Source organism: Chironomus tepperi, unplaced genomic scaffold (assembly GCF_022539635.2).
Source record: "Chironomus tepperi strain 1889 unplaced genomic scaffold, CSIRO-AGI_Ctep_v1 contig_369, whole genome shotgun sequence".
Lineage (NCBI taxonomy): Eukaryota > Metazoa > Arthropoda > Insecta > Diptera > Chironomidae > Chironomus > Chironomus tepperi.
The window spans coordinates 198,015-212,476 of record NW_027226491.1 but is presented as its reverse complement, the minus strand read 5'-3'; the positions used below and the strand labels follow the sequence as shown (position 1 = coordinate 212,476).

The window sequence follows — 14,462 nt, the reverse complement described above, 5'->3', positions numbered from 1 at the left end:
TCCTGACTTCTTCCCACAAAAAAAAATTGAGAACACGAAATGAGTCTTGCTCATTGCTATTTTACAATTCAACTCGATTTTTGTGTGTGTAAATGCGGAAGGAAGCAAGAAGAAAATTTCTTTCATTTCCTTTTTCTTACATGAACATTTTTTAAAAAATTCTGCGAGTACAATTAGGAATAGATTTACGAATTGTAAGCATCAGACCTTTTATACTCAATTTTTGATGGATTTTAAAGATTTATGAGTTGCTATAAAAGTCAAAATGACTTAATGTCTTTGGACTTAGCTAGGTGGCATTCAAGAAGAAATTTTTTTCAATTAAAATTGATTGAAAGGAATCAGGTAGTAGAATAATAATGAGGTTGAATTAAGATTATTGTGAAACAAGCAGATCTTGTTTTGTTGTAAAGGTTTATCGACCCTATTAATGATTCAGATATAAAAATTGAGCTTAGAAGTAAGTAGAGTAAATTATTTAGAGAAATGACTGGCAATATAGACGTCGAGATGCTTTGGATTTGTTGGAGATATTCAGGAAGGTTTAAAGGCAGTTTGATGTTGAATTTTGAGGTTATATTGACTTGGAAAGAGAGCAAAAAGATCAGGTTTTGATGGATGGACATGTATGTGACCTGAGACAACATTTAATTCTAGAGTCTATAACCTTGACCTTATCATCTATTCATTAGCTTCGTAATGCCATATCAACAGGAATTTATGAAAAGATTCAGGAATTTCTTACCAAATCAACAATTCCTACATCTTTAACATCAAAATATTCTGATAATTATGAAGCCAACAGCCAATCCTACAATCCAATCTTACCATCATGTCTGACTCACAAGTCGTGAAACAATTTTGTTATCAGAGATTTGCTCAATCACATCTCAAATCTAAGGGATTATATACTAAATGATTTTCAATCAGAATCAGCTTATTTATTTCTCTTAAATCCATTAGGAATTCCAATCAAGTCTAGATAAATTTCTTTTCATTTCTTGTCTTTTTTTTCTATAATTAAAGCTATTATTGCTGAGCTATAACGAAGAAATCAATTAACATATTCCATACGATGCTTATTTTTCACTTAGCAGTAGATGAATAAAGGAGAATATGAAAATATTTTATTGCATCTTTATCTCAATTACGTCTTCTTATTGATTAAGTTTCATCCTATCATAATATGTATATAGTAATAGGATTAATGAATAATCGAGATGGTATATTGATGTAAATTAATACTGAGTTTAATGCTGTAAGCTATGATGAAATAGATAGTATTATAAGACTATTAGAATTCTATTAGAATATCTAAGTAATGCAGATCAATCAGGTTATCATCACCACCAATACTCATTATCTTAATGGGAACGATCGTAAATAATGTCTAATATTGAGAAAATAGTGGCATATGTATGCAGAAAGCGTTCAAGATAAATTAATATTGATGAATATTTGATACAGTTCAGGTTTAGTGGAACTATGTCAACTTTTAAATTCTCAATTCGAATATCAACTTGAACAGCTGAGCGTGTTTCATAGGGCATCGCTTCGTCGTCGTATCAACAGCAAGACGAGAAGTTGCACGAAATGCATGATATGAAGCTTTGTGGGTACCGTAAGAAGCCTTGTGGGCTAAAAGCCTTTAAGGTACCTGATTTGGATCATTTTATGGCAAAAAATTGCTGTTTGCCATAGAAAAGTCAATTTGGGAATGATAGGATAGAATGGTCATGTTAATCGAAAGAAGCAATTGATCAGGCAGTATTCAACTTGGAATCGGGAATTGACATGCAATAAGGCTAGCTTAAGGCGACTTCTATGAATTGTCATGAATCAAAAATTGATTTGTATGGCCAGGAAAATTAATAAGGAATTAGTAAAAATACTCAACCTTAACAGGCAAAGAGCATGTTCTCAAGAGAAGACTAACTTTAGAGCTACACTTACGAGCATGATCATCTAATGATTTTCAGGTTAATTTGCTCTCGAGAGCGTTCTCTTTGCCTTTGGATAAGATCTTCAAATCCAATTTTCCCTAGACTTCATTCCTTCACAACTCCTTATCTCCAATAAATCTATCGTCTCGCATTGTTCATTAGATAAAATTTGCTATCGATATTGGATATCCATTTCAAATAAATTCAAATAATTAAATCTCAACCTTTTTCAATTTTGCTAGCATTTGCTGTGCTCAATTCCATTCATCTGAAATTATTCCTGAAAGGAAAACTTCCTCAAAGTGTAGAAATTAAATCAATTTTTTTCGAGAAAATGAGAAATGTCTGTAGAAAATTCATCATACGTGCAAAGGAAGTTCATTAGAAAAAAAGGTTTTATTTTTTCATTTAAAGATCCTTTTTTGCTTCTTTTATTTCATGTTATGTTTGAAACTTAATTCCTTTATTGGTAAAATTGAACATTGGAAGCTTCTTAATTTCTTGTGTATGTGTTTCTTGACTGTAAATTTTCCTGTAATGTCGACTAAATTCTTAAATTGGAAATCGATTTATTCATGGAGCTTCTAAGAGATGTGTAGGCATTCGCTTTTGTAAGAAGAAGTTTAGTGAGTAGATGCTCTGCAGGGCCAGACACTAATAATGTACATTCCTTTTCCGTTTAGCCTTGATCGTCGTTGTTAATTCCAATCCGGACCTCTTATTGGTATTCTTAGCTTGTGTTTAAGGATCTCGAATTGCTAGGCTATCGCATTCTATAATAACCGGAATTTTAAATGACTCCGTCTCACTACGTGGCATGGGCTGTCGACTTTCACGTGGGAAGATAAGGTTGCTACATGATGAACTTAAGCTGGGAGCGACCAGAGCCACATGTTTAACGAGTTCACTACCTTTAGAAAGCCAAAAGTGCAGTAATCACTCAGTAAGTACCCAGTGGGTACAGTAAGTACTCAGTAAGTACCCAGTAAGTAAAGTAAGTACTCAGTAAGTGCCCAGTAAGTACAGTAAGCACCCAGTAAATGCAATAAGTATCCAGTAAGTACAGCAATCATAGTAAGTACTCAGTATGCACAGTAAGTACAGTAAGAACCCAGTAAGTTCAGTAAGTACCCAGTAAATGCAATAAGTAGCCAGTGAGTACATTGAGCATCCAGAAAGAACCCAGAAAGTACAATAAGTAGCCAGTAAGTAGCCAGTTAGTTTAGTAAGTAGCCAGTAAGTACAGCAGTAGGACAATAATTTAGAGTGTCTGACCCTTGGACATTCTCAGTAATACTTAATAGAGTAACGAAAATTTAGACTCAAAATGACAGCACTTTCATTAATTTCTTACATGTGAAAATATTCTTCATTTTTTTTTTAAATTCCTTCATTCCTTCCTCATTTTTATTAATGAAATTGTTTACGACTGATTTTATATTCTTCCTAACATTCTCTCATTTATGTCATGCCAGAAAAAAAAGGTTCCCACCTATAATTTATTTTCTGTTGACTCAGGCTTTAAATTTCACAAAGATATGAGGAAGTGAGAGAAGGAAAAGGCACAAAAAAAAGGGAAATTGCGTATCGAAGAACATTAAGTTAAGTTATGTGTATGAGAGTCTAAGAGATGATGGCATAATGTAATTTTTCAGCCAGAAGGGCCTTCTAGAGCATAAAAAAGGAAGATTGAAGGTGATATTCTTGTCACGTCTTCCGTCTTTCTTCCATGGAGCCTTTTTTCTTACCTTCTCACCTTTTACGATTGTATTTAAGCTTAGCTCAACTTTTAATAAGTAGATAGAATAAAACGGAGGAAATTTGAATGAATTTTTTTATATTTCGTCAGCTTCCTTGGTGATGTCTTTTTTCTCATCCGCATGAGCTTCCTTTAATATGAAAACTTTTGAAAGCCTGTTAAGGAATTGCTGCTTTTCTTCTGCTTCTCTTCGTCATCAACTTTTGAAAAATAAAAATATTTATAAAAGAAGGAATAAAATTTTAAAAGTCGGTGGTTTGAGGATTTTTTGAAGTCAATCCATCAATCTGCTTAAAAAGTTTGTGTTTTTGAATTTTAAACTTTTAGAAATTTTCATGAATTTTTTTGATTGAACAGCAATTTTCATGATTGTAAAGAAGATTGATAACATTTTTGAGTACGAAGATTGAAGCACTTCCAATTTTGTAAATTAATTCCGATTAAAATTCGCAATTTGCAAAAGAAAGAAAACATTTAAAAGTCAAGAAAATTCGTACACGAGCGACACAAATGAAGAAGAGACTGCGATGGAGCTTTTGAAGTTCCACCAATGCTCCCTTATCAACAGCAAATAAGAATCGCCTACACTTGACAGTTACTAATGGTTTCAGATGTCGAGACCGAGATTGGAACTTCCCGGGGAGTCTAAGTTTCGGTCTCGGTTTCGGTCTCGGTTTCGAGAATCTTCGAGAAACGTTACATGATGCCACGATGCGGAGTCTTAAAGCCATCATGGCGATGTCAATGACTCGATCTGCAAACTGTGAAATATTGGCACTACATCGACGAAACGGCAGTTAATTTAGAAACATAACTCGAAGCCGACTTGAATTTTGTATGGAAAAGTCGAAGTCGAACTCTGTTTAGAAGTTGCTGCCAAACATGCTTGATGCTTAGTTCCCAAATCGGCAGAAGTTATGGAAATATAGAGCTGTCTACAGACGTTCTTTAAACGAGGCAATGGACCCTCGTGCGCCCAAGCCAAGAAAGTAAGTAAGTATTTATCAAGAGTATGGAACTGCCAAAAATAGTCAAAAACTATCAAAAAGTGAGTGAATCAGTTCCACACACTTGCTACTTATCCAACAAACACCAAAAGTCATTCAACTTATCAAAAAATAACTTTTATTTTATACCTTGTCAATTTCATTATTCCTTCCTATTCCAAAACTAACATGACAAGCTTGTTATGTCAATGTCCTTGTACATTATAATTAGTAACCTGAAACTTTTTGTCAACGCGTTAAAATTGATCACTAATGATGCTCATTAGCTATTCAAATCAAATTCATGTATCAACAAAACTTCTTCCTTACTTGTCGATATTTGACTTCATCCTGTTCTAACTCGATCAATTATTCTAATTTCGTTCGAAATCGTAATTTGACAGCTATTGAACTGTCAAAATTGTAGACAAAAAAGACAAAATGAATTATTCTAATAAAATATGAATAATTATGACTGATTATTTCATACAAATTACATGTTTTTACTTAATAGAGTCATGATTGATTGGGTCTGTAAAATGATAATTAAAATAATTAACCGCGGCGATTGAGATAAATGTGAAAAAAAATGTTGTTAGAAACTTGCAAATTAAATCATGTGGTTAGTGATTGACTGAGTTAGATGATGCAGGGGTGGTGATGTGTGATATATTAATTGGAATTATGTTTGTGAGCTGAACTGTTGTGACTTGATAGTGTATCCGGAAGGAGTATGGCGCAGAAAAAGTAGGAAATGCGTTCGATTTAACTGAATCTGCCTCCATTCTAGAGTCACAATGATTTCGAATTGGATGTAGTGCTATTTTTCGTTTCTTACTTACCGAATAAAAATCCGATCTTTCTTACGGATTCAGGACCTTTCCGATATTACACCAAACTGAGGTCAGGCTGGTATCGGAACTTTTCCATTTGTGTTTTCAGGTTTATTACTCTAGAACGGACAAAACTACGTTATAACTAATTGATGGCAAGTTAATGTTCAGTTTATGACTAATTCAAACGTAATTTTGTACATTCAGTACTGAGACCAATAACCGGAAGAGAATTGACGTAGATTAATTCTCTTGGTTGATAATTTAGTTTTAGACTAGCATAACTCTTACTTAATGCCAGATTTCGGTTAATTGATCCAAAATCCGATTCAAGGTTGCCGTAAATATGTCGTACCCCAGGATTTAAATCGATCCAGGGACAAAAGCATTGAAGAAAATCTGCATTAAATACAACGGTCCATAACAGACAAAGAGACCGCTATGGCAAACTTAGGGATATTTCTCTACCAGGAAATCATGATTAGGGGAAAGATGACCCTGAATTCCAGAACTTAAGTAATTTGAACAAATAATCATTAATTTATCGGATAAAACTCTTCAAATTCCATTTTTCACTGAAATTCAACCCTGCTGAAAACAAAAACAACCTGAAAAATCCAATTTCAACAACAATAGATCGCTTAAGCAAGTCAGCTAGCAATAAAAAACAAAATAAAAATGCCAAAAATTTTTACTTTTTTTTCACAATAATCATTTTTTTGATTTATTTCTTTAAATACATTTTATTAATGTTGTGGTTAAATGGTTTGAAATTTTCAATTCATTTTTTTGCTTGAAATATTTCATCGCTATATAAAAAGGAGTGTGTGACGTCTCATGCGTATTGCTTTTTTATGATATTTCAATAACTATTTACAATGATAATGTTTTTTTTTTTATATAAATTAAATTATTTATTACACAATTCGTTTATTCTCATTTATTATCTACAGTTACGAATCCTTTTTTTATGTTTCATAAAAATTTATTAATTTTTTTTGAAGGTTCATTTGTCGTTTTCCTTTTTAATGTGGGAGTCAGGGTATGCCATCCGCCATTAATTCATTTTTCATTTCATTTAATTGCAATTCACAAGATTATGTGCCATAGGACCGACCGAATTTCTGACGGATTTCTGATGGAATTCTGAGGGATTTAGGATGAAATTCTGACAAAATTCTGATAAAATTCTGATGAATTTTTATATGAATTCTTTACGAATTATAGTGTAATTAAATGATTAAAAATAATTTATTTCTGACGGATTAAAATAAAATTCTGACGGATTTAGGATGAAATTCTGATGGAATTCTGATGAAGTTCTGATGAAATTCTGAAGAAATTCTGATGAATTTCTGATGAATTTCTGATGAAGTTCTGATGAAATTCTGACATAATTCTGATATATTTTTATATGAATTCTTTATGAATTATAGTGTAATTAAATGATTAAAAAAAACTTATTTCTGACGGATTAAAATAAAATTCTGACGGATTTAGGATGAAATTCTGAAGGAATTCTGATGGAATTCTGAAGGAATTCTGATGGAATTCTGATGAATTTCTGTTGAAATTCTGATGAATTTCTGACAAAACATATTTGTAACATATCATAAGTTTTATATGTTTATTATTAACATCAAAGACTTAACATTTTGGATTACACCTGTAAGTAAAAAAAATGATATTGAAAATTATAGAAAAATAATTATGATTGTGAATTAATAAGAGTTTATTATAGTTCTGCTTACATCAAGAAATTAACGATTTATATTTCGTTTTACTCAGTTTTTCTTAAAAAATTTATATACGGAACCATTCGTAGCATTTCGGCGTCCACCACGCGCTACACGTGTAGATACTCTTTTAACAGCAACTTTAGGACTTATAACGACTTCAACATCATCTTCAACATCATTTTCAACATCATCTTCATACTCCAAACTTCGTTTATCTGAACCCAATTGCTCATCCTGATTCTTTTGCTCATCTTGTAATAGTTGTTCTTCTACTCGTTCATTGTTAGAATCATTTTTATGATGTTGCGAATTCTTTGAACAATCTACTGCTAAATCATTTCGTGCTTCTTTTCCATTACGACCTAATAACTCATCCTGCAATTTTTGTCCCTCATCATTTTCTTCTTCCATAAAACTTGATTCCTTGCTGATAATATTGCATTCTATTAGATCTGCTTCATGCTGTCTTAGATGCAAATTTGCTTGGTTTAACGTCTCCATCGCACGATTTGACAAGTTCCCACCTATTGCAATTGGATCATCAATTAAAGATGGTGCTTGTTGAACTGAATTCATCACTGTTATGTTTTGTGCTTTAAAATTCAACAAAGCATTACTATATGCTAATGATAGAAGAACACAAAGATCTTTTTCATTCTCTTCTGCTGCTTTTAATGGATCGGATGCTAACAAATACTCATTCTTTGCTTCATCTAAAACTTTTTTGACATTCATTTCGACAATGTCAAAAAAATTAGTGATTTTATCACATCCTTTTTCTACTCCAACACTTCTATTCTGATCAAGCTTAGATAGATTATTGATAGGATGAGGGGTGGCAGTAGCAGACGGTGGTTGAATTTTTTTTGAATGATCGTTAGATGTTTCAGGTTGGTCCTCTTCAGGAAAAAGTGCTTTATGGCAAGAAGAACAGTGGAATGCCCAAGTTAATTCCAAATCTGCTCCTGGTTTTAAATTTGCAGTTTTAAAGTAAACTACATGTTTGCCTCCCACATTTAAATGCTTTTCGCATTTAAAATAAAGCCGAGAATTTGTAGAAACTAATTTAAAGCCATCATTAAAAACAAATTGATCGAGATAGCTATTAGTTGCTTCAGTTAAACGTCGTTTTAAAGCCGGTGAGTAGTCAACTAAACCATCTACACAAATACTTGAATCCATTCTCGAACGATTAGATGGAAGCAAACGGTAGTTGCCATTTCCTTGATCGAAAATAGAAGCATTGACTTCATTGGCTGTTAAAGTAATTTTTTTCAAAAATTTTTTTTTCATTTTCGGTTAATATATCTGTTGATAAAATTAAAAAATTAACGTAAAACAAACATTTTGAAAGTGTTTTTAATATCGTAGTTTATTTGAAAAAAAAAATAGTAATATATATTGACTTAAAAACGCGTTACTTAATATAAAGAAACATGTAAGCAATAAAAAAAGAAACAATTTCTGATTTTTTTGCATTTTTTTATGTTTAATAACTTACAGATATCAATAATATCATAAACTTGAACGATTTGTTGCAAAATATATTACTAATTTTATCAAATAACGGATTTAAAATATTTGAATCTAAGTCAAAACTTGGCGCTAAATTAAATGTTCATACCACTTTTATATTTTCCCTTTTTTTACCTTTCTCAAATGCTTTGATAAAATTAAATTGTTTGTTCCTTATAATGAATCTGAAAGAAAGAAATTATTTCAAAATCCAGTGAACAAATTATATCTAAATAAGGTAAAAAAAATAAATCTAAGTCTTTTTGAAGAAATTTTGGACAGCGCTTCCGCTGTATTTTTCATTTTTCCACCTAGGGCAGTGACTTAAAGATAGCTTTACAGCTATCATGCACGCCCCGAATGGTCGAAGCAGATAAAAGACTAATTGTGTCTTTTAACTGCTTGGAGCATGACACTTATCACTTTTTATGCATTAATTAATTATTTTGATCTTACCTGAATTATTTTTTGATGTAATATGATATAGAATAGTTTTTCTCCCTTAATAAAATTTAAAATTTGGTCTACCGTTATTCTTAACGAAAAATTCAATCAAGTTCAAGCATAAATCAATGATTCATAAGTACCTAACGATATAACAATATCAAAAGTACGTAAATATACAAACATTATAATGAATCACTGGTTTATGTCCAATGTAAACGGATAGAAAAACTGACAGTTAAGTTTGTACGGTTTTGCATGAATTTGTACGGATTTTAGCACTCGAAATTTGAATATAAAATTAACGGTAAAAACACAACTTTTTTAATGATATATTATTTGAAATAAACTGAATTAATCGTGTAAATTGGTTACATTTCTGCAAGTTACTAACTAATTAACAGTTATAATTAAAATTTAGCTTTTGAATTCAAGAACAATTTATTTTTTGGGATAATTTTAAACGGTTTTTAAAATTTCAAACTGAAGTAACGGTAGACCAAATTTTAAATTTTATTAAGGGAGAAAAACTATTCTATATCATATTACATCAAAAAATAATTCAGGTAAGATCAAAATAATTAATTAATGCATAAAAAGTGATAAGTGTCATGCTCCAAGCAGTTAAAAGACACAATTAGTCTTTTATCTGCTTCGACCATTCGGGGCGTGCATGATAGCTGTAAAGCTATCTTTAAGTCACTGCCCTAGGTGGAAAAATGAAAAATACAGCGGAAGCGCTGTCCAAAATTTCTTCAAAAAGACTTAGATTTATTTTTTTTACCTTATTTAGATATAATTTGTTCACTGGATTTTGAAATAATTTCTTTCTTTCAGATTCATTATAAGGAACAAACAATTTAATTTTATCAAAGCATTTGAGAAAGGTAAAAAAAGGGAAAATATAAAAGTGGTATGAACATTTAATTTAGCGCCAAGTTTTGACTTAGATTCAAATATTTTAAATCCGTTATTTGATAAAATTAGTACCAATACTTTACTTTATTGTGGAATTGAAATTCTTATAATTTGTTCTACAAATCGGTGAAAATATTTTGACACTAACCTAGATGTGGCTTTAATTCAAAAATGTCATGGAAGTTAATAATTTTAATGGATTAAATTTATGCTAAAAGCGAAGTTAGGTATAAAATGTTTAAAAAAAATGCCAAGTGGTAAAATAAAATTAGTAATAAATTTTGCAACTAATAATTAATGAATTATTATTATTACTATTAGGTATTTATTGGTAATTTTCAAAAATGGATTTTAAATATTTGAAATAATCATTACGATCAGGATATCATTTTTTTAAGAACAACACATTATTGTTGAAGAATAATCCAAAATCTAATGTATGAGAGATTTTTGAATATAAATTATTTGGATGCGGACTTGGAAATTTATAATCAAAGAATAGAAAAATTTTAATAAAATTGATCGATTAAGACATACAATGATCCATTTTAGTTTCCAAAACAATGAGTTTTAGTAGGATTATGAGTACTCTAGAAAATTAATGTATTTCAAGAATGACAGGTTTGTTGTTTGCAATTTTTAGATATAAAAACACATATCTATATTCTGTGAGATAGATTGAGATATATTTCAAACAAGTTTAAACAAGGATTTTAATACTAAAAAATATCAAATCGTTCAAAATTTTCAAAAGTGAAAAGTATCAAAAAAAAAATCATTTTATTTTTATATTTTAGGTATTGTATTTTTAAAAATATTTAGAACTTGGATTGGTCTCATTACTTTAATAACTCTTTTTTTAATATACCTTTAAATTTTATAAACTTAAACCATTTTATACCATCTTTTTATATTACAACTCCAATTATTTTACTAATAAAAGAATTCAGAATACATTTTTTTATGTACTTTAGGTAATGGAAAATTTCAAAAAAATCAACGTGCGATCTGAAGAAGATAAATTCTTTCATTTTTATTATGAAACAGACGAGTGTTTGTATGCATTAAACAAAGAAAAGAATGATGTGAAGTATCTTAATTGCATCAACAAATTGTGCAAGTGCAAAGTGAAGATTGTGAATAATTTTATGCTGAGAACAAATTCTTCAATTGCTCACAATCATCGTAATCACAAGCATGTTGCAGAGTTTGAGCTATCTTATAGTCAATTGAAAAAAGATGTTGAAAAAAGTACAGATTCCATTCGTGATTTACAAAAAAAGCATTAAGAATGTTAAGTCGAGAAGCTGGTGGCTTGTTAGCTTGGGAGAATGTACGCAGAACACTTTATCGAATAAGAAGCTTTAAAATGCCCAGTTGCCACAACATTAATGAGCTAGATAATTTGTTGAATAATAATAAATTTGTTTATGAGACATATGGAGTAATAAGAGGAAAACCATACTTCAATGGATCAATTGATGGACAATTCATATTTAGCAACGGAGATATGATAGCTGATTTAGATGAACATTTTGAATTATTTATTGATGGAACACATGGAATCGTTCCTTATAAACAAGAACAGCTTTTAGTAATTTTGGCGACATTATGCAAGAAACCTCGTCCGATCATATATGTGTTGATGACAGATAGAAAAGAAAGCACATATACTCGTATTTTTCAATACATTAAAGACGCGATATTCCCAGCAAACAAATGCTTTTACAAACCAGCTGCAATAACAGCCGATTTTGAAATGGCGCTTAGAAATGGAGTGAAAAATGTTTGGCAAGAGATAGAAATTTTCGGTTGTTACTTCCATTTCTGTCAAGCATTACATAGAAGAGCATCTTCTTATGATTATTTATTGGAACGTATTGAAAATTCAGAGAAGCATAAGGAGTTCTTGATGATGATTATGCGATTAGGTTTGCTGCCGATAGAAATGATAGATGATGGAATTGCTGCATTAAAGAAATTCAAGGAAGATGATGTCGATCTGCAAAGAGATTTTTTAGCCTTCATGCACTATTTTGATAAAACCTGGATTGGTAGATATCCAGTAAATGAATGGTGCATCTCTGGACGACAAATAAGAACGAATAATTTTGTTGAGGGACATAACTTTAAGATCAAGCAGTTTATTCCCACGAATCCCACTCCTTGGAGTTTTTTAGATGGTCTTAAAGATCTGTATTATGATGCAGATGCTAGCTACATTAATGCTAAAGCAAAAAACATATCATACAAAGATAAAAGTCGTTTTACTGCCCCACTGAAAGAGTTAATACCTAAATTAAAAAATGGCATAATAGACGAACTGGAATTCTTGAGTCAAATTGCATTTGTCTAACATGCAATAATAATTGGGTAGCATATTATTGTTTAATTAATTTTTAATAGAAAAGAGCATTCAACAAGCTATTTCTTAAACATCTTTCAATTTAAGAAAATAAACATAATGGCTTTTCTGAAGTTTGTGTAGCTCTAGGCTATTGTTATATATTTAGAAGAATGTATGGTTAAGAAACAAGAATAAAACTTGTCTAGATTTAGAAGACTTTTCAAAAATTCGAGAATTTATGTTTTTCTTTTGTAATATTATGTAATATCTTATAAACCGACTAAAAAAGTCCTCCATCTAATTTTGAAATTCCACAAAAAAGTTATTATATTATAGTCATTAATATTTATTCTCGATTAGCAAAATCGCATGGTGTCGGTTTTTTTTTGATCGATCAATCTATTCTTATTTTATAATAAAATATTATTTTTCGTCATTTTAAGATGGGACAAAGAACATCTGATAAAACAAATTGCAATTATCAAAAGCGACAAAGAAAGAAGAAAAATAAAAATATTGCGTTTGAAAAAGCGAAACAGCACAAACAAACAATGATGGCAATGGCAAAAGAAGAAGTAATCGAAGCTGTAAGAACGCTTCCTGAACCAGGAGTATCTAGACCTCCAATTTCTAGTGACAACACACCTAATACTTATTTACGTCATAGAGTCAGAAAAAATGCTGAAAAAACTGTTGATACATTCTTTGGAGTGTCCAAAGAAGATGAGAATGAAGAAAATGGCGATAGTTGCATTGAAGCACAAGTAACGCCATGTGCTTCAAAAGATTTTTGGGATTATGAATAAAATAAAATATAAATTAAATTTTGTCATCTAAATCATAATCATTTTAATTTAATTTAACCTTTTTTTAAGAACAGACACATATAAAACTTATGATATGTTACAAATAAATTCATCAGAATTCCATCAGAAACTCATCAGAATTATGTCAGAAATTCTTCAGAATTTCATCCTAAATCCGTCAGAATTTCAACAGAAATTCATCAGAAATTCGTCAGAAATTCATCAGAATTTCAACAGATATTCATCAGAATTCCATCAGAATTATGTCAGAATTTCATCAGAACTTCGTCAGAAATTCATCAGAATTTCTTCAGAATTTCATCAGAATTTCATCAGAATTCCTTCAGAATTTCATCCTAAATCCGTCAGAATTTTATTTTAATCCGTCAAAAAAAATTTTTTTTAATCATTTAATTACACTATAATTCATAAAGAATTCATATAAAAATTCATCAGAATTTTATCAGAATTTTGTCAGAATTTCATCCTAAATCCCTCAGAATTCCATCAGAAATCCGTCAGAAATTCGGTCGGTCCTATGGCATTCGCCCATTCACAATTTTTTTTTTATTTTTAATTTGCGGGCATTTTCCTCTCACTCGGAATTATTTTTTTTTGTGGGACTATTTGTGGACCATTAAAATGCAGATTTTTTTTCTTTTTTTTTCTGATTCCAGATGAGTTTTTAATTTTCAATTAATCTTTCAGTGCCACTGATTGTTTCACATGTAATCTCGAGATTTATGAAGGATTTATTCATAAAAAGTTTTTTTAATTATTTTTCACATTTTTTTGGTGGGCAACCTTGGGAATTTTTCAATTTTTTTCGCTCATTTCATAAATAAATAATTCATACAACTTTTTTTTTATTAATATTATTCATTAATTAATGATTATTATGGCTCTTAGGCTTCGAATTTGTTAATTATCATGAAAACTACATCATTGTTTCATTTCTATTCTATTACCTATTGTATTTCTTTTTTGTGTTGATGATATTTACAGAGTTGGATGGTGGGTATTATGTGATGGGGTTATGAACACATTGTTTTATACTTTTTACATGTCATTTTATTATTTAAGGATTTTTAAAAATGTTTAAAATTTTAAGATTTAAAAAATTAAAAAATTAAAAATTCACAAATTCAGAATTTTTTTGAGTTTTAAAAGTT

General features: G+C 30.2%; 1 protein-coding gene across 1 annotated transcript; it reads left to right on the top strand.

Moving 5' to 3' along the window:
• The first annotated feature begins 11,428 nt into the window (after positions 1–11,428).
• On the top strand, positions 11,429–12,493 carry LOC139095630 (uncharacterized). Its single transcript, XM_070647022.1, has one exon. It carries the CDS (start codon positions 11,429–11,431, stop codon positions 12,491–12,493), a length of 1,065 nt encoding a protein of 354 aa, XP_070503123.1.
• The last annotated feature ends 1,969 nt before the right edge of the window (positions 12,494–14,462 follow it).